Source organism: Marmota flaviventris, chromosome 17, assembly GCF_047511675.1.
Source record: "Marmota flaviventris isolate mMarFla1 chromosome 17, mMarFla1.hap1, whole genome shotgun sequence".
Classification (NCBI taxonomy): Eukaryota; Metazoa; Chordata; class Mammalia; order Rodentia; family Sciuridae; genus Marmota; species Marmota flaviventris.
In genome coordinates, this window is record NC_092514.1 from 57,110,884 (window position 1) to 57,135,003 (window position 24,120).

The window sequence follows — 24,120 nt, forward strand, 5'->3', positions numbered from 1 at the left end:
CCCTCCTTATCTTCTGAAATTATCTGTCTTCCTGGCTTTCCCTCTGCCCCTTCCTCTCTTATCCTTAGTGTCTTTTTTTTTTTTTTAACTCTCTTCCCCTCTTTTCTCTCTCCCCTCCCTTTCCCTCTCTACCTGACTTGGTTTCTTCCCTCCCACCCCTCTTTTCTCCCCCTCAAAGAGTGGCTAGGTAGATTGAAGGAATGGCCTGAATTGCCTAAGGTAAAGCGCCCTTCACAGTGCCTGGTATACGGTAGTGTTAAACAAATGTTGTTGGTTCCCCTGCCCCGAGTCCTGTACACCAGTCCCCTAAGGGACACCCCCCACCCCGCTCTCGTCCTTCCCGGATGCGGTGTCCGCAGGGCCGTGAGCTGAGATCTTGTATGTGCCACTTGTGGGACTGCGCCCGGGAACACAGTGCCGGAGGCCGTCTCTTGCTGCCTCCTCCCCGCCTTTGACCTCCGGGTCCCCTTTCCATCGTCCACTTTTCCTTTACTCCCTGTTCTCTCGCTGCCTCTGCCTCCTCTTGTACTTCAAAACCACAGGCCAAACTCCTAGCGCAAGTTCAGCGGCTCTTTCCACAGCTCTGCCGCAAAGCCCCGCCCACCTGACTGACCACGCCCCTCCGAGGACCACGCCCACCCATCTTTGAGTCCCAGACAGGCGTGCTGGTCTGACTCTGGAGCAAGGGACGTTTTTGTCGCCTGCCCCTTGCATTTGGCTTCTCTTCTTGGCCCCTGCAGCCTTCCTTCCTCTCTTCCTGCCTCGCACATAGATTTCTACTCCATCCAGGATTTTCTGGGCTCTTAATGCAAAGGCCCCAGGCGCCACTTCCGTGCAGTATCCGTACAGTCTACTTCGAGCGACTGGAGGCGCGGGCTGGGACCCGAGGGCAGCCCCAGGGAAGGCAGAGTCTTCTCTGAGAGAATGTGCGTTAGGCATGTTCCAGACACTGCCACCTATGGCATCCCTTTTAATATTCCCAGTGCCTAGCTCAGGAGATACGGTGACCGAATGAATGAATGAACAACCGATGAGGAAGGAGCAATGACATCATTCGCACCTGGTGCGTGCCTGGCACCCAGTCATCCCTAAATGCTCCCTTCCCCGTTGCCTCCTTGACTGCCCCCCACACACTTTATTGCCACACAATATGGTGCAATTGAAAGAACACTTAATTTAGAGTCAAAAACATCAGGCTGAGCCAGGTGCAGTGGCACAGGTCTGTAATCTCAGCGGCTCAGAAGGCTGAGACAGGAGGATCGAGAGTTCAAAGCCAGCCTCAGCAAAAATAAGGTACTAAGCAACTCAGTGAGACCATGGCTCTAAATAAAATACAGGGCTGAGGATATAGCTCAGTTGGTAGAGAGCTTGCCTTGCATGTGCAAGGCCCTGGGTTCAATTTCCAGTACATCTCCCCCCACCCAAACAAAAACATCAGTCTGTGAGTCTTGACTCTTTTACACTTTGACTTATGACCTTGGACAAGTCACTCAACATCCCTGGGCTTTGATTTCCTCATCTGTAAAGGAAGGGGGAGGGGAGACATTGGAGGAGACATTGGAGGTTGGATGAGGATCGAACCTAAGAGAAGAAGAGCTTTGAAAAAAGCAGAGCGGAGTTCACAATTTTATCCCCCTCCCCGCTGCCACATGCCCCTGGCGTCCCCTCCTCTGGGCTCAGCACTATCAGCATGATCCATGACAGATTGAAATCCCAACCTGGCACACCAGGGCTTTGCAGAGTGCTGCCTTCCTCACTCCCCCACTGCTCTGCGATGCCATCAGGAGGCTCAGCTGCAAAATAGCACCCTCCTGGCTCACCCCAGCACCTGGCCTGCCCCAGCTCCAGCCCCTCCAGTCCAGATTTCTTTCTTTTAATTAAGCCACTGGTCTTGAGGTCTCTGCCCCCTGAGCCCTGATTTGCACAAATGCCCCATGAGTAGCTTTGATCAGAAGGAAAAGCCAGCATTTGGTACCCATACAGCTCCGCACTGCCCTGATCCAGCAGGGAGAGGAAGCCAATTTAGCCCACTGCTGTTTCCTGAGATTGGAGACAGGCTAATTTGGGGAGGAAATGGCAGACAGGCCAGCCAGGGCTTGGCAGCTGCTGATGCCCAGTACCAAAGAGGCTGTCCCCTACCTGTATGGATCATGGCTCCCTGGCTTGTCTGTACATTTTGTGCCAGTTCCAAGTTATTAACCCTTTCTGCCATGATGGGACAATGGGTCTCAGCAGGACTGGTGAACCAACCTCATGCCCAGAGGGGTATAAAGGCAGAGAAAGAGGGGAAGCACCAGGGGGGATGCCAGGACGATGCAGGGGTGCTTAGCTCCCACCCTGGAGACTACTTCCCTCTACCCTCCAGAAGTGTCACTGAGGCCTCAACTCTACCCCAACACACACACACACACACACACACACACACACACACACACACAATGTCTCTCCTTTTTCCCCACTCCCCCCCAAATTTCTTTATCAGAGGAAAATATTAATGTTTGAAGGGGCCTTTAATAATCTTTTTCTAGTTCAACTGTTTATGAGTCTTCAGAATCACAGACCCCATCGAGCATCTAATGATAGCCGTAGCACCCTTTCTCCATTAGAACGTGTATACGCCAAAGTTTTCATTATATTCCAGATCTCTATGAACCCCTGAGATTCCCAATGGATGGAGATTAAGGATTTCTGATCTCAAGCCGGGGGTGTAGCTCAGTGGTAGAATTCTTGCCTAGAATGTGTGAGCCCCTGGGTTCAAGCCCCAGGACTGAAAAAAACTGATCTGATCCAACCACTTCATTTTATTCTAGAAGAAAACACTAAGGCCCAGAGAGATTTGCCTATGGTCATGGAGCAAATTAGTGGCAAAGCCCATTCTGAGCCATGGGCCCAGACTCCCAGTTCAGTGCCCTGAAGGTGTCCCCTCCCTTTTCTCCACATGGGCCCAGGTCCCAGTGCAGACCAGAGCACAGAAACCAGGAGCTCAGTAAGTGCGGCTGTCAGACCAGCTGGTCGACCTGGCTGTGCTGCATCTTCCCTGCAGGGTTAGGGCAGATGTGGTTTGGTTCCAGAAATACATGAGGAGCCTGGGTCAGGAGTTGACTGGACCTGTTCCAGAGTGTTCCTGTGAAGTTTTGGAGCTCTAGTCTGTTACCAAGGGTGGGGTCAAAAGATGTGTCCCCAAGAACAGGAGACCTGAAACACACCCAGCCATCTTCCAAATGCCAACCAGGACCTTAGATTTCAACTCTACTTCCAGCCATCTCTGTTTCTCCTCTGCTCTAGAACTCATGCTGGCTCCAGACTCCTTCCCCGGGTGTCTCCTCTCATAGACAGGCTCATTTCTGCACCCGGGGCCATTGATTTTGTCCTGTCTCTCTGTGATTGGGAGCAAGTGCGGGGAGGGGAAGGGCTGTGGAGTGTCTTCTGCCTGGAGAAGGGATCCTGCTCTGCTCACCAGCCATCTCTGTCCCCAGGGCTGCAGTGCAACGCCTCCGTGGACCTCATTGGTACTTGCTGGCCCCAGAGCCCTGCAGGGCAGTTGGTGGTGCGGCCCTGCCCTGCCTTTTTCTACGGTGTCCGCTACAACACCACAAGTAAGAAGAAGGTAGAGGGTGGAGCATCTGCTGGGGTGGGGTGGCGTGAGAAGAGCTTGAAAGTGGGGAAATAACAAGCTACAGCCATACTAATAATACCTTTTGAGGGTACCACCACCACTGCAAAGCCCACTCTGTGCTGACTCTCACAATACCAGGCAGCACCACCTGGCATAAAGCTAAGCCTTCGAAGCTCAGAGAGGTTAGGGAACTTGCCCAAGGAATGCCAGCTGGTAAGGGGTAAAGTTGAAATGTCTGTGTGACATTTTCTCCTATAGTTGGCCATCTTTGGATTAGTCTATTGAGACCCACAGCAACCCCATGAGGTAAGGCAGGGATCTTTCGAAGAGCCCCAACTTTGCAGATGATAGCTCAGGGCCCTCCAACCAGGACATGGGGCAGGGGCTTCACTGCCTCCCAGGGGTGCAGTGGGGCAGGACTGACCCAGGGCTGTGCAGATACTTGATCCCCTGTAAACACCACGCTCCCCTGAGGCCCCACACATTTGCGCCAGGCTTTGCAGCTCCTTGCTATAGCACCTGCCACCCGCAGAATTAATTTGCTCTCTCCTGTCAATGACTCAGATCCCTGCATATGGAGAGAAGAACAGCTGCAGACCAGGGGCCCTGACTCACCCGAGAGAAGCTGGGGATGGGGTTCCCTGCCTTGGCCTTTGGGTCCAGTAGGCCTGAGCCCAGAGCCCCAAGAGTATGCCAAAGGCGACTGCAGATGCTAGTGGTCCACTCTAAGACTTGTTGCATGATCGCAGCTCATATTTTTCCCTCTGCTGGGGAAGATTCCCCTCTGAGGATTGAGGGGGCTGGATGACCTGGTTTCTAAGGCTTCTTCCAGCTTGAAGCCCTCCTGCCCCTTTTTCCTTTACAAGACAGAATTAAATTTGGGGGCTATGCCAAGGAGGCGTGGGAGGACTGGGAGGGTGACTGTGACCCTCTCCCGGGGGCTGCTAGGGCAGAACAGGAGGCTGGAACAGCCCTTCCAAGCCTCTGTGTTCATCTGTAACCATGTGCTGGCTATGGGAGGGATCAGGGAGGAGAAGAAGGACTGGGAGGAATGTGGGGACTAAGGAGAGGAGACCCAGGTAGGAGAAGAGGAGCAGGGCCTAGGAGGCCAAGGAAGCCAAAGAGGAGAGTTTGCATCGCAGTGGGCCAACCTCCAATTTAGGAGGGCTCATTTTGAATAGTGAGATTGAGGCACAGAGAGATTAATAACCTGCTCGAGGTTAGAAAGCTTGGAGGCAGAGTCAGGCCCAGAGAGCCAGAGCCTGCCCAGTGCTCCGCGTACCATGCTGAGATCTTCGGGAGCTCCTGGGACAGCTGCAGTTCCGAAGTTGGCATACTGGCACATCTGGCCTCCCCTACAGCAACACCAGAACCTGCTGGTCCCAGCCTCTCTGATCTCCAACCGTAGTTCTGAATCTGAACCCGTTGCCCTCACTTGGAATGCATCTTCTGTGGCTCCCGTTGCCCCCGCAGTTGAGTCCCTCCTCCTGCGTGGGCCTGCGAGCTCTTGCAGACATGGTCCTGCTTATTTTTGCACCCAGTCCTGGCTGCTCCCCATAAGCACCCTATACTCTTGTCCCCCAGGGTTACTTTACATGCCCCAAATAATCACCGTTAGGCCTTAGTGCTGGGCAAGTGCTACTCAATTTGCTGGCCCTGCCTTCAGTGGAAACCAGGAATCCTGGGTTCCAGTGCCAGCCCATCTGTCCCTCTGCCCTGGTCCTCTCTGGGCCTTGGTTTCTCTACCTGCAGGATGGGGTAGAGAAAGGCTCCTTGCTTTTCCTTCTGTGACTCCAGGAAAGAAGCAGGGGCCCCTTGATGTGGGGGACATTTCCGGGCAGGGCTGGAAGATCCCCTTTGCAGGTTGTCCCAGTGCCAGATGATGAGGAATGTGCCTGCCTGTGCCATCAGGAGGAGTGGAACCAGAGCTGCTCCTAATCATTAGGCACTAATTAATTCATTTACTGATGAGGTGTTGCCAGGATTTCTAGGCTTCTCCTTAATGCCCTCCCTCCTGCTCATCGGATCTTCAAAGGGATGGGAAACATTTCCAAAAATATCCATTTTCCCGTGATTCTTTGGGAGGACTGCTCAGCTCAGCAATTAAAGACAAGGAGGTCGCATCCTCCCTGGCAACGGCACCCAGCGGGTGGGGCCTGTTTTCCTTCGGGGTCACCTCCTCTCTCCAGGTCAAAGCCTGCTGCCTAGGATGGCCCGGCCCAGAGAGGGATTCCACATGCCCCACCCCCTGTGTGGGGTGCCTTCCCATTAGCTCCACCAGCACCCCCTTTGATCAGGACAAGTGGCACGTTCTGAATGTTATATAAGGTAATATAAATATTGCTCCAAGACAATAATAATAAACATCACAGCGATACCATATGTCAGGCACAGTTCTAAGTAAAACCCTGCACCAGTGAGGTGGAAGTCATGAATAGGACGGCTCCATCTCATGAATAAGGACACTGAGAGATTGAGTGACTGGCCTAAGGTCACACAGCCAGTGGGGGTGACTCCAGGGTCTGCAGGAAGCCTGCCTGGGTGGAGGGCTCAGCTCTGAACACTCTTTCATGCTGCCTCTCTTAAGGCAAAAACTGCATGCACAACCCCCTGCCCCTGCGCCCTTCCCACCAGGTCTCTGCCCCCAAGCCCCTCTCTTTGCAGACATTCCAGAGCAGCCTCTGGTCCCAGGCAGTTCATGTCCATTGTAGAGATACTGCATTCCCTTAGTTCCTGGCTTCCCAGTCCCCAAAGAACTTTCAGAGCACCCCATCATGGTGCCCTCTGCCCTGGGGGGAGCTTAGCCCTCCTTTAGCAATTAGGAGAGCCCTGCCACCTCATTGTCATTTCTGCCCAGGGCTGGGCACTGCACCAGACCAAGGTCCACTCACAGAGAGGCTGGGCAGAGCTTTACAAATCCACCGAACCCCATTTCCCTTCCAGTTCCGCGCAGCCAGAGCGCTACTTGGGCTAGAAAGGAGGCCACCGCCTTTCAGTCCAGGAGGCCAGGTTGAGGCTCCCTCTCTTGGGCTCAGCATCAACTTTCCTGCCCCACCCCCCAGCATCTCCCTCTGGTCCTGATGCTGCCAGCAGAGAGGCAGCTCCAGGCTAATGGTCCCATGGGAACCGTTGGAGCAGCTCCCTTTTATAAATGAGGAGAGGGCTCTGGCTTCCTCCCAGAGCTCTGTCCCTATGGGTTTCCAAGCCCAAGGACCAGAACTCAGCAGCTTCCCCAGTCCTCCTCCAGCTCTGTGGGTCAGTGAGAGCCGCAGAGAGGCCTGCAGAGGCCAGCAGAGATGGCTCAGGGCTCATTCTCTTTTGCAGTCAGTGAATTAAGTCAAGGAAACAGGATAAAGCTACTGATGCCAGAGAGGGATCTGGGGTGGCATAGGACAGCCTCACCAGCAGAGGAGGCAAGACAGAACTTAGAACCCTTCTGTCCCTTCCCTTCTGAATTTATGACCCTGGTGTCCAGGGGGAGGGGGTCAGGTAGAAAGGCCAGTAAAAGGGACCCTTTAGGCAGCTCTGTCCATCCCAGAGCTCCAAAGCCAGGCAGCAGCCCTTAGGGTTTCTTGGAAGGTGACAGTTTGGGGCTCAGTTCTGGCTGATGGCTGCACAAACACCCACCCTTCCCAGACCATGCTCCTGCCTTCTTTCCCAAGTGCCGCAGGCCAGGCCAGGAGCAGTTGTAGCAGGTTCTAGTGCAGTAAGATCACTACCAAGCAAGACTCACCCGGTCACCTGGCATTTTCTGTCCAAGAATCCTCCCCCCATGTTCCTACCACATGACCCTCCAAAATAAAGCCTGCTTTGGGGCAATGCCACCAGGGGACCTTCCTCAAGACCTTCCCAGTGAGCCCCCACCCCACATGAAACCCTGCCACACAAGAACCACCCTTGGAAACCTCCACCACCCACAGTCCTACAAGGAACCATGTCATTTAAATCCACTTGAGCTGTCACCACATACCTTCCCCCAGATCCTGCCCAGCTGTGTGAGCACTGACTCAGGGACCTCATCCTCCTTTTCTGCTGTGAACCCAAATGGGAGCATCTCAGAAGAGCACCCGCCATGAAATCTGCCACCTTATCAGAGCCTAGAGGGAGGCACCCAAGGGGTAGCCATGCTTGTTCACAGGCCAGTTCTGTGGCAAGTTCACGTCAGCTTAGGGGCAGAGCCGTGTCACCCAGAGGCAGTGGCTGCTGTAGCCCTGTGGGAGATGAGTGGATGGGCAGGAAATGGGATGATAAGAAAGGCTTCCATCCAGAGGCCCAGTGCTGGCCCAGATGAATGGATGAACAGACAGACAGACAGATGCCAAGCTATCACAGCTCTCTTCTTTTTCCAGACAGTGGCTACCGGGAGTGCCTGGCCAATGGCAGCTGGGCGGCACGTGTGAATTACTCTGAGTGCCAGGAGATCCTCAGTGAGGAGGTGAGCTGAGCTGGGCAGGCTGCCACCCAAGGGGTCGGCCAGGAACCCCAGCGTGAGCTGGATGCGAAGTGGCCAGCTGGGGCCTGGGGGGCAGAGGTGATGTCAAGGCCCTGCCCCAGGGAACATGACCGGCAGCTGCTAGGCAAGCTATACAGGGACAAGTAGGGTCCTGGTTCCTTCCCCCCCACCTCCGTGCCCACTGGAGGCTGCCTGCTGGGGGTGTAGTTAGTTCAGACTACAGACATGGTTGTGGGGTTCGCACCCATTTCTACCCCACACACCTGAGCAACACCAAGGTCCATGAGGACTGTCAGAACCAGATATGGAAGTAGGGGTAGTGGTGCCATTTTAAAAAGCCCCGGAGATCCTTTTAAAAATTTAAGTGTTTTGAGTAGATATTGCTTACACATAATACAAAATTCAAAAAGTACAGATGGGAATACAGTGAAAAGTCTCCCTCCCACCTCTGTCCCCAGCCAGTGGATTCCCTCCCCAGAGACAGCCGATTTGCCACTTTCTTGAGTGTTGTTCTGCACGTACAAGGAATTACGTGTGCGTGTACTTTTTTGGTTTTACCCAAATGTCACATATCATACATGTTCCTTGACACCTTGCTTTTTTCATGTAGCCATCTATCCTGGAGACCCTTCCATGTCATTACAAAAGAGCATTTTCATTCTTTTTACATTTGCACATGCCCCATGGTCCATCTATGCCATAACTTACTGAACCGACCTTTATTCTCAGTCTTTGGTCCTTACAAACAGTACTGCCATGAATTCTCTCTTCCGGTGACATTTGGCAGAGGCACGAACGTCTCCATCCAGTGTTTCTGCTACCTCCGTCCCCCTCCGCCCTGTCCCTCTGTCTCTACTCCCTTTATCCACAAGTGCTGAGGGAGACGGGGGTCATGGGCTGGAAGAAATAGAAAATGTAACTGAAAAGCAAAGTGAGCAGAAAGCAAATGGCAGAAGGGAAGCCATCCCAAGCCACCAGGGCCCCTGGCTCCTGGAGCGAGGAAGAGGCTGGTCTAGGCAGTCTTGAGGATTTCATTGCCTTCAAGATCTGAGTTGGAAAGGACCCTGGAGACCTTCCATCCCATCCTGAGTTTCCCAGCCCTTCCTGGTGGTAAGAAATCACACAAGAGCACTTGTTAGCCGCAGAGCTACGCCCAGCACCCAGTAGCTCAAGGTGCCCAGGAGGATCTGGGAATTGGTATTTTTAACAAGTGCCCCCAGGGGAGCCTGCTGATGGGGCCAAAGTGGGAAACCTGGATCTGGTCCAACACCTTCACTTCACAGAAGGGGAGACTGAGGTCAGGGAAGTGGAGAGGCTTGCACAAGGTCACGTAGCCAGAGCCTGGAACCCGGGGCTTCGGAGTCCAGGTACCTGAATGAAGCAAGGTGGTTGTGGAGAGGACATCTTCCCCCCCGCCCCCAGCCCTGAGCACTCTCGTAAGCCCCTCCCGGTTCCTTGAGCTGCTCAGCAATCTCCTTCCAGAAGTTGCAAAGGCAGGTCACTGCTTAGCCTAAATAATGACCAGCTCTTTCACAGTACTGCTCTGGCAGGGCGGCGGAGTTCCTTGGGGTGCAGAATGAGGGGTTTCCTGCCATCTCAGATTTCACAGGTCAGACCTGGGCTGGGCTGGCTTGGCCCAGCATCCCTACTGTCACACCTGAGCACAGAACATCCTGACTGTCAGCCGACCTGGGTGGTCCTGGGGCTGGGGAAGGAGCACCCTCCTGGACTGGAGGAGGGGTATGGGGTCCAGATTAGGAAAGTTGACCAGAGGAGATGGCCTTGGGTGGGTGGTGGGGTGGCCAAGAACCACTCAGAGGGATGGAAAACGCTCCCTGGCACACAGTAGAGGAGATGAGACAGAAGGAACGGGGCTTGGGCTCAGAAAAGCAGATCCGTGCTGTGGTGGCTCTTGAGACCATTGTTCCTGCCCAGTGAGGGTGGCCGTGGGGGAGGTGCAGCTGGGATAGCATCTGTCTTGCAGGACAGATCTTCATCGCACCCACCTGAGGTCTGAGAGCCCTGCTGGATCTGCCATGGCAGAAGTCTCCAGCTGCCCCAGACATCTCCAGCTGTCCCACCATCGGACAGAGGGGCAGACAGTTGTGCCTTTCTTGGACATTGTCAAAGCTGCAGTAACCAGAGTTGTTCTCCTACCGCACCCCCGCATCTGAGCCTCCTGATTGTCAGGGTGAGGTCTTCAGGGTTCCCCGTCTCTCCTGCTCTAACTTAAGACCCTTCCTTCTAGTTGGCTGATGGAGGACACTCAGCAGCCCGTTTCCCCCCAGCTCTCTTCAGAGACTCCAGGGCAGGAGGTTGGTTGCCTCAGTCCTCCCTTCTCCATGTCCTGGAGGCCCCACCTCTGCCTGGGACCTAGGACTCTCCCTCTCTCCACCAGCAGGTTAGGCCAGAAAGGAGGAGAGCATCATTTCTCATGAGCACCCCCACTTTGGCAATATAGTGGGAACAGCATGGCCTTTGGGGGCAGACAATTTGGGGTTTGGAATCTGCTTCCAATGCTGCGTGTGATCTTTTATTTTTTTATTTTTATTTTTTATACTGGAGATTTAACCCAGAGGCACTTTACCTCTAAGCTATATCCCCAGCCCCCTTTTTTTTTTTTTTTTTTTTTTAATTCGAGGTGAGGTCTCACTAAGGAGCTGAGGCCGGCCTCAAACTTGGGATCCTCTTGTCTCAGCTGGAATTACAGGTCATTGTGTGTGATCTTGAGCAAGTGGCTTCACCTTAGTCCCCTACAAGGGCTGAGAATAATTCAGTGGCTGTCCCCTGGAGATTAGGAGGGTGCTGTCTTGGCCTATGGAGGGTACCCACTCACCTGCTACCTCTCTGCCTCTCACCACCGGGGAGATCAGAGGAGGTGGTGGTGTACACAGGAAGGGATGAGAAAACCGTGAGTAGCAGGGACACCCTTTCTCTGTCTTGGTGGAACTGGCCTGCTTGCTTAGCTACTCTGGAATCAATTAATTAGTGAAAACACCATCCCTTCTGAGCCCCTCCAGATGTTGATAGGCTCCTTCTCCTCCCAAGAGGCTTAGCCCCTCCCTCTTGGAGCTGCAAAGAGAAAGTTTCCAATTGGGTGAGTGGCAGGCTGGGCTAAGCCCTAATGAAGTACCAGCGCCCTGGGGTGGAGCAAGTCTGTGAAATGGGACACCCAGAGTCCAGGCGCCCACAGCCAGGACCACCATGGGACAGGTCCCTGATTGGAAAGCCTGATTCATGTGTGGCCCAGCCAGGGGTCGGCAGCAAGTCCCCAGCACCACTCTGCACCAGTTCCCAGTATCAGTCCCCCCTACACACAACTGTGACCTCTACTGTGTCCTTCCCCCCTGTCCCCAACTCTCTCCTGCACCCTTGAATGCACTCAGTGCCCTCCCTTATGCTCTGCTGAGCACATGGAATCTGACCCTCGTGCACATCCTGGAAGGACAGGACTTGAGGACAGTAAAGGTACTTACTCTGGGGATCTGGGGATCTGGGCCAGGACAAGGGTTTCTGAAACATGGTGCTTAGGAACCACGTGGGCTTCTTGCTAAAATGAAGATTCCAATTCTGACCATCTGGAGCGAGGCTCAAACTCCACTCTTCTCAAGACTTCTGCAAGCTCCTGGATGCTGATGTCGCTGGTTCAGGGACCATGCTTTGCAGAGCCACGGATTGGGAATCTGCTAGCAAGATCAGGGGAGCAGTGCAGGAAGCCCAGGTGGAGAGGAAGAGACAATGTGGGTGGGCAGAGATGAAGAGATGAGGCCAGGGTGAGTGGAGGGAGCGTGGAATCCTCCTTGCTGCCATCCGGTCAGGCATAGGGACCGGTCTGACACCACCACCATTTTGGACTCGATAGTGTCTTGGAGACTCTGCTCAAAATCAAACAAGCAGTAATTGCTTGTGAGATTCTGGTCATGGAGGGCATAGCACAGTGGTCTCTGCCCAGTGCCCCTCTGTGTCACCTGCCTCAGGGAACCTGCTATTCTTAGGTATGCAAACTGGATGCGACAGAGTGCTGGTCAGCCCCCTGTGGTTGGCTTTTCCCATGTCCTTTGGACATCCAGCTGCTTCTGCAGTTCTTGGTGGCTGTCCCTGAAGCAGTCACTGTGTCTGGGTGTCCCTGGTCATCTCTTGGAGGGTCATTGGCTGTCCCTTGGGATGTTGCTGGTTATTCTCCTCAGGTGTCATTGGCCACCTCTCAGGGTATCACTGGCTTTTTCTTGGGGGAGGGTCACTAGCCATCTCTCAGGGTGTTGTTGAGTGTCTCTCAAGGAGCAGTCAGCTCAGGACCGTGCTGGCCAAATTTCTTGTTGGTGGTGGAAGTTTCTAGGTGTCTCTGGCTGTTCTGTCCGTGTGTCAACTGGAAAGATTGGTCTTTCAGAGTGTTTGCGACTGTCTTAGTCTGTTTTGTGCTCCTGAGACACATACCCGAGACTGGGTAGTGTATAATGAACAGAAATGTCATGGTTCTGGAAGCTGGGAGATCCAGATGGGGGACTGGCACCTTTAAAGGCCTTCTAGCTGCATCATCTCCTGATGGGAGGGCAAAGAGGGTAGAGGAAGCAGGTGGGGCCCACACTCGCCCCTTGTAGGAAGCACCCATTCCCACGATGACAGCAGCAACCCATTCACGAGGGTGATGCCCTCAGCTCCTGACACCTCTGATAGGTCCCACCTCAAACCCCTCTGCCCTGGGGCTCAAGTTCCCAACCCATGAACTTTGTGGGACACATCCATATCTCAACAGTGGTCCTCTGTCGAGTATCTCTGGCCCTCTCTTAGTGACACTGCTGTCCCTCTAGCCATCTTCTCCAGCTGTTTCTCACTTGTATCAGGCCAGAGGTGGCTTGAACTCAGCCAGACACATCTCAGGAAGTCACATGGAACCTCTGTCCCCCTGGAATGGTCCCTGTTATCACTTTTCAGCCCGCTTGAAGAACACTCGGGAGCTCCCGCGCCCGCTGCAAAAGCCCTCAGAGGATTCTGGGCCCAGCATGAAGGAGAGCTCCCCAGACAGCACCTCGGTTGTCCATCCCTGCTTGTCCCCCAAGAAGTGCACAAAGTCAGGTTTAAATTGCTGGCTGAGTAGCTTGGGCCGGTCATCCAGTCTCTTCGATGGGAAAACAAGGATGCAGTGACCAGTCTCTGAGCCCAGTTGTGAGAAAGAAAAGCAATGACATTGGAGAGGTGCCTGGCTCAGTGCTCAGCATCCAGTAGGTGCTTAATAAATGACTCCTCCCTACCCCAAACCAAACAATCTAGGCCTGCCCTGATGGGCAGAGGCAGGGCCCCTAACAGATGGGCTCCCTGTGACTCTGCTCACTTGTCCCACCTGGGCCTTGTGAGTGAAGCCAGGATGTCCTGCTGTTTGTGGCTCTGCAGATGTTGTCATTACCCAGGGGCTTCTCAGCATGGATTTGTGGAAATTTTAATAAAAGGAAATTAAGTTCCAGCTGTAGACAGGCTCTGATGTGTGTGTGTGTATTCTGGAGCCTCAGGGTTGTGGCATCTGCCAGAGGCGCTTAGAGACCTCTGCATCTGCAGTGGTGGCTCAGGCCCCCTCTTTGTCCCCACCTTGTCCCTCTGTCTCTCCTGCCCTGCCTCCACGTACACGTCCATGGGTCCCAGCCCTTTTGAGGCTGGAGTTGCTAATGTGATTTCGTGGCATGTCCTTGAAAACCTCTACCCTAAAAACAAGTTCCTTCCTGGCCCCGTGAGCTCCATGGGAGGATGTCTCTTTGGAAGGGGTGCTGAGGGAGGGGAAGCGTGGGCGGGAGGGCATGGCCCCTCCGGGATGCCTGCTAGGTGTCCCTTCTTGTGTGTGTTTGGGCCTCGGTTTCTTCATCTGGAGAATGGGTGGGGCTGCTGCCTTGGAGCAGCTCTGACATCCGTGGATCCTGTACTTCTGACAGGAAAGTCCGTGAAGAGCCAGGAGCTCTGCGGTGCTCTGAAAGGGTGAGCAGGGCCTCTGCCAGCCTGTCCTTTCTCGGGTTTGCATATGGCCAGTTCCTGTGCGTCTTAATCCCCTAGCCCCACCCCAGACCAGCAAAGGGTAAAGGAGGGGGATGCCAGCAGGGACCCTCTCTCCAAGCCGCCTGCTTCCGTCTCCCCTGTTCCTTCCTCATAATCGTGGAGCCCAGCTGTGTGCCAGGCTCTGGGTTTCTAGGCCCTACATTCCTGGGACCCAGAAAAGGGTGAGTGGGGGCTGTGCCCTCAGCAGGGCAGAGAGTGAGCCCTGGGCACCAGCCAGTCCCTCGTTGTAGGGCGGGAACCTGTTCATAGTCTTAGCCCCTTGATCTGCATGCGCAGGTATGAGGCAGTTTGGAGGTTGGAGTGGGGCGACCTGGAGGGAGCCCACGTACTTCTGGGGCTCTTTCTATAAAAGAAGTTACAGGTGCCCCTCTGACCCTTCCCTTGGGGTCACCTTGAGGGTCTGAGAACATAACAGACATGAAACCCCTCTGTGACTGCTAAGACTTCCTGTTCTTGGAGCTTAAGATTACTGGAAGGATGGGGGCAGTAGTTTCCTTCTGTATGTTAAATTAATTAAAAAATAAAATTAGGGAATTTGAGAGATCCCGTTCACTTTGAGAAGCCCTGGGCCAGGGAGAGGGAAGGCCCTAGGAAGGGAGCCAAGGAACCTAGACAGGTTTCCTTGGTTGCTAACGATTCTGATCCACAGTGCTCTCACCCCTCTCCTGGCAAATAAGAGCTGGCCGCAGCTACAGAGAGACTTAGGAGTGACCAGGAAGATGGTGACACAATACAAAAATGGGTGGAGGAAAGAGGTCTTGGAGAGCTGAGGTCTCTGCACCCACCAGGGCCACCAGGTGTTAGGACAAGATGGCAGCGTGGACAGGTGTGAGCTTGGAGCTCACTGTGGGCGGCATTCCCGGGGTGTTATGTAGAGATGCCATTTAACCCAGATTTTCCCAACAGCACAAAGCAGTAGGCAGAGCCTGGGATTCAGGGAAGACTGGCTTCAGCTGGACAGTGCTGCTCCAGAGCAGTGCTCAACACCCAGGAGGGCCTGGGGAGGGGGCACCCCAGCATTTCTGCCCACTCTGTCCCCGCTGCCCTGAGCGCTTTGTCCAGCGGGTGCAGGGGCATGGCTATGCAGGAGCCTCACCTCCGCCCCTCTCTTCTGCTTCAGAAGAAGAGCAAAGTGCACTACCACGTCGCCGTCATCATCAACTACCTGGGCCACTGCATCTCCCTGGTGGCCCTCCTGGTGGCCTTTTTCCTCTTTTTGCGACTCAGGTGAGAAGACCCTGGCACTGCCTGCTGCTGTCCCTGGGTCCTCGAGCAGGGCAGGGGAAGTAGGATGCAGGGCAGCCCTGGGCTTCTGGGAAGGGGGCATTGCCTCTGCCTTCAGTGGGAAGAGGGTGGCATACATGGGGGTCTTGGAGCTTCAGGAAGAGCCTGTCCTGGTGGCCTGTCCCTCTACAGAAACTACTGAAGGGGGCAGTGAGGAGGGACAAAGCCCAGGCTTCCCTGTGTCGCCCACACCTTGGCGGGTCTGTACCCATTTCTGGAGACTGGGCAGGTGGAGCCCTGGAGGTGGGGTGCCAGGAGTGACCTCCCCTCTTTAGTTTCAAATGAGCCACGGCCGTGGAGTGGGGGCAGGTGGGGAGCAGCGGGGGCTTCCCTCGGAGGCCTGTCGTATTTGCTGACCCTGTACTCTCAATCCTGAAAGGGCTGGAGTGGAGGGGCACCTGCCAGGGAAAGGGGCACCCACAGTGAGCCCGGTCCACAGAGCATGCCCTGCCCTGCCCAGGAGCTCACGTTTGGGTGGTCACAGTCAGGAAGGGCCCCACAGGGCATGGAAAGAAGCTTGCTGCCTCCTCTCTCTGTGACAGCCAGCCAGCCCACTCTCTCTGAGCCTCAGTTTCCCCAGCCACACATCTGGACTGCCATGAGGCTGGCGGCCTGTCCCTCATTCTCTCTCTCCTCTTGTCATTCTGGTCATCTGCCTGCCCCTGCTGTCCCAGGAGTATCCGGTGCCTGAGAAACATCATCCACTGGAATCTCATCTCGGCCTTCATCCTGCGCAACGCCACGTGGTTCGTGGTCCAGCTCACCATGAGCCCCGAGGTCCACCAGAGCAATGTGGTGTGTCCTGGCAGGGGGAGCCAGCATGGGGACAAGCCCAGGATCAGAGGAGGGGCCCAGGCCAGGCCTCGTGCCCACAGAACAGGAGTGGGATCCTGAGGAGACCCCAGGTCCGGGTGGGGTGTTGTCACTGCCCCCACCCCACTCATCCTCACCTGTCTTTGGGGGGGGGGGCGGTCAGGGCTGGTGCAGGTTGGTGACAGCTGCGTACAACTATTTCCACGTGACCAACTTCTTCTGGATGTTTGGCGAGGGCTGCTACCTGCACACGGCCATTGTGCTCACCTACTCCACCGACCGGCTGCGCAAGTGGATGTTCATCTGCATTGGCTGGGGTGAGCGGGGCGGCCCCCCGCCCCAGGCCGGATGCTGCAAGCCCTGCTGCCCGCTCCTCACCTGGAGTCAGGCCAGCGGCCGGGGCCTGGGAGCTGGAGGCCAGGTTGGATGGTGGGGTGTGCACCCTCCTGGGGGGGGGGGACAACAGGACCATCATGAAGGTGTGTGAGCTCATGCTCAACCCCTGGTAACCCCACCCCACTCTAGGCCCTGGGCTGCACTGGGGTCCTCCAGACCCAGCATCCCCCCTCCCCAGGTTCCCCTGAAGGGCTCTGTGACTGCCTGTCTCTTCCTCAGGTGTGCCTTTCCCCATCATTGTGGCCTGGGCCATTGGAAAGCTCTACTACGACAATGAGAAGTAAGTCACCTGCCTCCCCTCCCCAAGCCCTGAGGTCCAGGCTCCCAGCCTAGCTCCATCAGACCCTCCCCGAGGACCCTGGGTCATTCTGCCTCCCTGCCAGACCCTGGCTTCTGCATCTATAAAAGCAGAGAGTTGGGGGCTGGATTCAATCCAAGTGTCCCTCCAAGTGCTCTGTCAGAGGTGGCTGGAGAAGCAGCAGCCTCTGGGCTCCTTCATTCCTCTTGCGCTTTAACAAGAACGTCTCTAGAGCCAAGCTTCCCAGGTTCTGAATGTTGGCTCCACCAGTAAACATAGGTATATGACCTTGGAATAATTACTGCTCTGTGCCTCAGTTTCCTCATCTGCAAAATGGGCATCCCACTAACAGTGCCTACCTCAAAGGGTCCTGGTAGGACTAGCATGTGTGATACATAGTAAGCATGTAGAAATAGAGCCTAGCGTGTTAGTGTATGCTATGTTAATGTTTTGATTAACACTTGTTTTAACAAAGATTCCATGGATTTATTGGAGATTGGTCCAGATGGCCTCAGAGGCTCTTTGCAGCTCTGAAGCTTTGGAGACTCTTGTTCCCAGTCACCCCTGAACTAGACTTCCGTTGTTGCATGGAGAAAACTAGACAGCTGTGTCTCATGGAGAATCACCTGGAAACTCTAAAAAGCGCTGATTCCTGGGCTGACCACAGAGAGAAGGATGTCGTTGGTCTGAGTTGTGACCTGGGCACCAGGGTTTTTTTTAACTGCTCAGTGGTTCCAATGGGCAGCTAAGATGGAGAAAGAGGCAGAAAAGGCGGGTGGATCAAACTGGTGAGGGGAAGAAGACAAAATTGTTGCCAACAAAGCATTTTCAGGATCCACTGACCATCTGACCAGGCTCCAGGTGCCTCCTGCTGCCCTCGGCCACAGAGGAAGCCAGCACACCCTCCCTTGCTGGGAAAAGGATAAGGAGACTTGGAATGGGGAAGAAAGTGGGTCTCAGTGGCTCTGAAGCTCCACCTGCTGGCCAAATATAGACACTGCAACAGAAAGAATGGGAGTTGGAGACATCAGAAAGAACTAGCAAACCAGAAGACCTGGCCCTCCGACAGCTGGGTTTGGCTTGCGTGGTGCTGTTCAAAAACTTGATTTTGTAGCCACCTTTAAAAATCAACAGGTTTCACATAAGATCTCAATTTCTGTTTTATGGGAGCAAGATGAAGTCTAGCCACTGTGGGTCTCTGCCCACAAGGACATAGGGCTTCCAGTTTGTCCCACCCACTCCCTGGAACTTGCTGGAGGGCAACTCAGGAAAATGCAAAGCAGTTTTGTCTCTTGCAAACAGGTAGTTCCTGTGAAATTGTCCCCATTAAGGTCATTCATGTTGCAATTTAAATAATTCAGATAGAGCCTGGCACAATGGCACACGCCTGCAATCCCAGCAACTCTGGAGGCTGAGGAAGAAGAAGGATCGCACTTCAAAGCCAGCCTCAGCAATTTAGCCAGGCCCTAAGCAACTTAGAGAGACCCTGTCTCAGGAAATAAAGATGGCTGGGGATGTTGGTTATTTATTAAGTGCCCCTGAGGAATTGAAGTTTTAAAAAAAAAAAAAAATCAGACAGATTCTAACTGTCAGTGCCTATTTCAATAGCACCATGCTCAGCCACAGCCACCACCAGGGGACCACAAGGAGGAACAGAGGAAGCAGTGCTCTGTTGGGCCCCGGCCTGTTCCTGGGCATTCAGTGGTCTTCTCCACCGTCCCTCCCTGCCAGGGTCTGCTATCACTTTCCATCTCAAACAGAGGCTGCTGTCCACACTGCAGGTGGGATAACTGAGGCACTGCAGTCAACTGGCTTGATCTTCTGTCAGGATTGGAATTGGGGCACCCACATCCTGACTGCCAGCCCCAGTCCTGCCCTGGCCAAGCACTACCCTTCCCTGTGCCACTGAAGTGGATCCAGATGACGCCACCCCCCCTTCCTCTGTGACCTTCTAGGTGCTGGTTTGGCAAAAAGCCTGGGGTGTACACCGACTACATCTACCAGGGCCCCATGATCTTGGTCCTGTTGGTAAGAACCTTGGCGGGGGGCTGGACAGGGCACAGTGGGAAGGGGCAGTCAGTACCTGCTATGGACAGAGAGGACCCTCTGCCCAGAGATGGGGACCACTCAGAGGAGCCCAGGCCAGGACTATGTGGGTGTTAATGAGGGGGAAGGAGAGCAGTAGGGGACAATGAGGCCAGAATTGAGAAGGCTGGGGACCTAAGCTGTCCCCTCCACCCACCACGACATCCTGCACACATCCATGCCCCCCGTCTCCATCCGTGTGCTCAACTTGCAGATCAACTTCATCTTCCTTTTCAACATCGTCCGCATCCTCATGACCAAACTCCGGGCATCCACCACATCTGAGACCATTCAGTACAGGTACCAGTCCCCTCCCCACCCAGGGGCTTCAGAGTGCCAGCCTCTGAGCAGGTCTCTCCTGAGACCTGCCACCTCCCACCCCAGCCAGAGGCCCAGCTCCCTCCTGGACAGGCTGTGACTCTGGGTCCCCACCCCCTACCCCAGGAAGGCTGTGAAGGCTACTCTGGTGCTGCTGCCCCTCCTGGGGATCACCTACATGCTCTTCTTTGTCAACCCCGGGGAGGACGAGGTCTCTCGGGTCGTCTTCATCTACTTCAACTCCTTCCTGGAATCCTTCCAGGTACGGGCCCCCCCTCGCCCCAGCGCTGGAGGGCCCTCAGCGGCACCTGCTCCGGTGGGGATTCTCCTGGGAGGAGGGGCAGAGCTGGGGGCAGCCTGGAGTCTGGGTGGGCCCCCTACCCCTGCCCAGGCCTCTGACGTCCCCCTGTCCCCCCAGGGCTTCTTCGTGTCTGTGTTCTACTGTTTCCTCAACAGCGAGGTGAGAACCCGAGTCAGAGCTGGGCTCAGGATGCTGAGGTCCACGGGGACTCTGCTTCCTCCTGCCCCAGGGCTGGCTTCCTGCTCCCAGGTCCCAGTAGGATGCTGCTCAGAGCCCCCGAGGGCCTGCCATGCCCTGTGTGTCCAAGGCACCCTGTCCTTAGGCATTGGCATTGGGGGGCAGAAAGCTGGGCCAGGAAGCCCTGGGGCAGGGTTTGGGGGGGGAGTACAGTGGGCGGGGGGAGGGGTGTCACAGGGCTGAGGGGAGGGATTTTGCATGGCAAAGGCCAGGTGGCACCTTGATGCCAGTTAAGAAAAGGTGTTCTTTCCTAACTTGAGAGAAGTGTCCCAACAAACATGGCCGTGAGAACGTTAGCGACATGAATGTTTCCACCTGTGCTTGTGTGAGGGGATCCTGAGCCCCCAGTCAGACCAGACATCATGCTCTGCTCTGTTCCCACAGGTCCGCTCTGCCATCCGGAAGAGGTGGCACCGGTGGCAGGACAAGCACTCCATCCGTGCCCGTGTGGCCCGCGCCATGTCCATCCCTACCTCCCCGACCCGCGTCAGCTTCCACAGCATCAAGCAGTCCACGGCTGTCTGAGCTGCAGGCCATGGAGCGGCCCCCTGACATCTGTGGCTGGGAGGATGATGGCCCCTGTCTGTGGAGGCTACCGGCACTTTCCCACTCCCTCCCCACCTGGAGCTGTGGCCCCTGAGAGCCCGGGAGGGCCCCTCCACCCAGCAGTTGTTCTAGGCTTCTGAGTGGACAGCGGCCTATAGGACTGGGCTGGGCTGGGCCCAGTTCTCCCTGAAGAACGACACTGGAACGGAAATGGGAAGCAGGAAAGCCCTCAGCAGCACATGGGGCTCCCAAGAGCTATCTTGTCTCAGAACACAAAATGGCCAGCCCACTGGAGAGCTGGGGTCCTCAGCAAACTGGGGAGGCATTCACTGCCCAGGGCATCCTGGGAAACTCTCATGACACATCTATTCACCATCATGCCTCCAAGCATGAGCCTACCACTGAGAACCAAGGTCATGTCGTTTGGTCTGGAGCCCTGGGTGTATCATTAGAAATTGGATCACATCATCAGATATTGGGCCACATCACTAGAAACCAAACCCAAGCCACCAGAATGTCATCGGCACTGTGGCGCTGCCACCAAAAATGCCCTGCCTTGCTGCTTGCACCCTTGGACACTTACTACCTGTGGGACTCTCCGGCTTCCCCTCTCTTCCCCACTGACAGTGCCCTTGTCCTGACTCCTGCCACTTGCTGCCCCTGGGAGTCTCCCATCTGTGAGAAGATGGGGGCAGGGGGGGTGGAGTGGCCTGTGAACAAGAACCAGGGTGTGCCCCAGTCAAGGCCAGTCTCCTTTTGAGGAGGGAGAGAGCCCTTGGGGCCTGCAGCTGCTGGCTTCAGGACTGCCTCTGGGGCAGGGTCACCCACTGAGCAAAGGGAGAAGGGCCCCTCTCTGCCTGAGTGCTCTAGAGCAGGACAAATGGCTTACCTGCCTCCAGAGTGTGGACTGGCGCACCCCCACACTGGACCCCCGTGTCTAGGGGACTGGGCAGCTAGGGCAGGGCTCTGCAGTGGGGAGGCAGAGGTGCCCGCTGCGGGGGTGGCTAGTGTAAATAATAATATTTATCTTTTCAACCAGCATCTGTGAAAGCCTGGACTCTGCCAGGGACAGGGGAGAGAGGGTGCCTGAGAGACGCAGATGCCGGGAAACCCTGATCATCGCTCAGGGCTGCTGGAAGGGCAGGGGTGGGGACTTGGAAGGAGATGGATCTGGCCTGCTCTTAGTAAAGAGGTGAATCAGGGAGGGAAAGGACATGATCAGTAAGGTTGGGAAACTTTGCAATGGCAGGGGACAGGTGGAACAAAGGCATGGCCACGGGACCCTACAGGAGAGGGTCCAGCCCCAGGGAGGAGCAGAGCTGGGGAGCAGGCAGCGGAGGTAGGAAGCTGGGGCGTCAGACTAATTTAACTGTGGTGCCCGGAGTCGGCCGCTCCTGCAGCGGGTGGGGAGGCCCTGTGGGAATTGCTAGGGTGTCCTTGAAGGACATATGGGGTGCCCTGTTCTGCCAGTTCCCCAAGCTCTGTGCCCTTAAGTAGAGAGATAGGGACAGGGAGACTCAGGAGTCCCAGGACAGGGATGGGCCAATGGCTCCCAGAGCAATTTAGGGTGTGAGGTGGGGTGCCCTGCAGGGAGTAGCCCTGCTGGCTGACAGGAGGGACCAGGCTGACTAGTGAGTGTCAACAGCCACAGCTGAGCCGTGGAGATGGGGTTCTCAACTTGCCTTTCACACAGTGCGGCAGTGAGGAGGCAGAGCTTTCCCCGGATGTGGGCGGGATGGGGGAACCTCCCAAGGATGGGAGCCTGAGAGGGCTGCACAGACTAGCCCCTTCCTGCTTGGGCCCCTGGTTGCCCCAGCTGTCGAGGAACCTTCTATGGGCTTCTCTCAGTGTTGGACCCTGTGGGAGGGGAGAGGGGAGCAGCCATCCAGAATGGATGCTGGGGACACCTCTCAGAGCCCCTGACCTTGGAAGGCCATGGGGCCTGGCCATGGGCAGAAAAGCCCAGCAGGCAGGGCTGGTCCAGAGGAGCCTGGGCCCTCCCATCCAGAGACTGTATGGGGGGGGGGGGCTGCTTTAGGGCACAGTGGGAAACGTCTGAGCCCCAAAGATCTGCAGCCCCCATGCCAGGGCCAGAAGCCCAGAGCTTCACCCATCTGCAGCAGGTGTGTTCCGGGCTTCAGGGTTAATGCAGGCCCAGACCAGGCCACTCTGCTCCAAGGTTTGGCTCGTGGGCTGGGGAAGGCCCCATGGGAGTGAGCAGGGTGTAGCACCCCTCACAGCAGCAGCAGGATGGAGGTCACTGGGGTCTCCCCAAGTCCTGAGTTCAGGCCCCTCCCTTACGCCCTGAAGAATTTTTCTCCACACCACACCCAGGGGTCGATGCGCCCTGAATGTACCCACACCTGAGCCCATTTCTCCTTGAGACCCTGCTCATAGTCATAGAACGGACACACTATTCTTCCAGTTCAGCTCTCCCTCCCTGACAGACAGCACAAACCCCTCCCTGAGGTCTTCATTGTCCCTTCTAGGTCCCTGTGCTGGCTGCCCTGGGGCCAGGACTGAGGAGCAGGCCAGATCTGGAGAAATCAAGTATTAGGGAGGGAGGTTAATCAGGGCCATTGGTAGACTGGTTTTGCAATCCACAAAATCCTTCATAGCGTGTCTTGCCTAGTCTTCAACTAGCCAGGGAGGTAGGAACCAGCCCATTTTGCAGCTGAAGAAATTGAGGCCTAGTGACCCCCTGAGATGGAAGCCTTCTGGCTCCAAGTCCAGGGCTCCTTCTGGCCCTCAGGTGACTGGAGTCCTGGGGGCCTTGGGCTGGGAGGCCAGGACTGACGAGGCAGGTCTGGGGCCAGAGGGCTGAGGAGGCCACAGGGTTTTGGATTGATCTGAAACACGTCCCACATGAAGATGTGACCCGCCACGGCTGGCCCAGCCAGTGTCCAGCAGCTGAGGCCAGCTGGCGGGAACAATCCCGGCTCTGAGTCTCTGGCATCTCTTCCTCTCCTCCTCCCACCTCCCACCCCTCCACTCTCTAAAATGATGCTGAGCTTCAAACCATGTAGCCCCGGCCCCCAGAAGCCATGGCAGCCCTCTCTGCACCCCAGGCCATCTAACCCTGTGAGGGAGCCGCTGGCCTCCAGCTCAGAGGTGTCTCATGGTCATCTCATCCAGCCCCAGCTCCCAACTCATCTGCCCAGTGGGCCCAAACAGAGCAGGTGCTCTATACAGCTCATCCCCAGCAATCCTGAGCAGCATTGTGTTTTGGAGCATCAGGTCACACACATGAATCTCATCTATTCTTCCTATTGCCCTGCAAAGCAGATGCTATTATCCCCCATTTAACAGGTGGGAAAAGTGAAGCCCAGAGAGGTCAAGAGTCCTGCCCAGGGCACCCAGCAGTGGCATGTCTGGATGAAAACCCAAGGTGGCTTCACACTGCCTGCACAGTGGTACAGGACACTTTGCAAGGTTACCCTCTCTGACCCACTGCCTCCTCCAGTACCTTCCCCAGGGACATTTTTCTGTTTTCCAATCTGTAGACAAACAGCATTCAGAGATGAGTTGGCCATAGGATCTGGAGCCTATACAGCACAGGCTTCAAGTGCCCCCAGTGTCCCCAGGTCATCCCAGCTCCACCTCTCAACATGGCCTCCTGCCTTTCCCTCTAGCCCAGCAACCCCTGCAGATACCGCCAGACAGGCTCAGGGTCAAGAGAGGCCTGGGCCCTGTCCATTTCTCAAAGCTCTTGGTGACAGAAGCACCAATGAGTT

At 55.6% G+C, this 24,120-nt stretch overlaps 2 protein-coding genes across 2 annotated transcripts in view; both read left to right on the top strand.

Annotated features, from left to right (window-relative positions):
• The window catches only part of LOC139702508 (corticotropin-releasing factor receptor 1-like), a 37,208-nt gene extending 21,869 nt beyond the window's left edge, over positions 1–15,339 (top strand). Inside the window, exons 4-6 of the mRNA XM_071603849.1 lie at positions 3,477–3,596; positions 7,966–8,051; positions 15,229–15,339. Of these exons, the coding sequence (XP_071459950.1) occupies positions 3,477–3,596; positions 7,966–8,051; positions 15,229–15,339 (317 nt within the window). The remainder of the gene's footprint in view (positions 1–3,476; positions 3,597–7,965; positions 8,052–15,228) is intronic.
• An 818-nt stretch (positions 15,340–16,157) lies between these two features.
• Positions 16,158–20,365, top strand: LOC114080190 (corticotropin-releasing factor receptor 1). The gene is made up of 8 exons (XM_027921776.3): positions 16,158–16,187; positions 16,369–16,522; positions 16,821–16,881; positions 18,855–18,927; positions 19,199–19,284; positions 19,429–19,564; positions 19,721–19,762; positions 20,225–20,365. Exons 1-8 carry the CDS (start codon positions 16,158–16,160, stop codon positions 20,363–20,365), a joined length of 723 nt encoding a protein of 240 aa, XP_027777577.2.
• Positions 20,366–24,120: the final 3,755 nt, after the last annotated feature.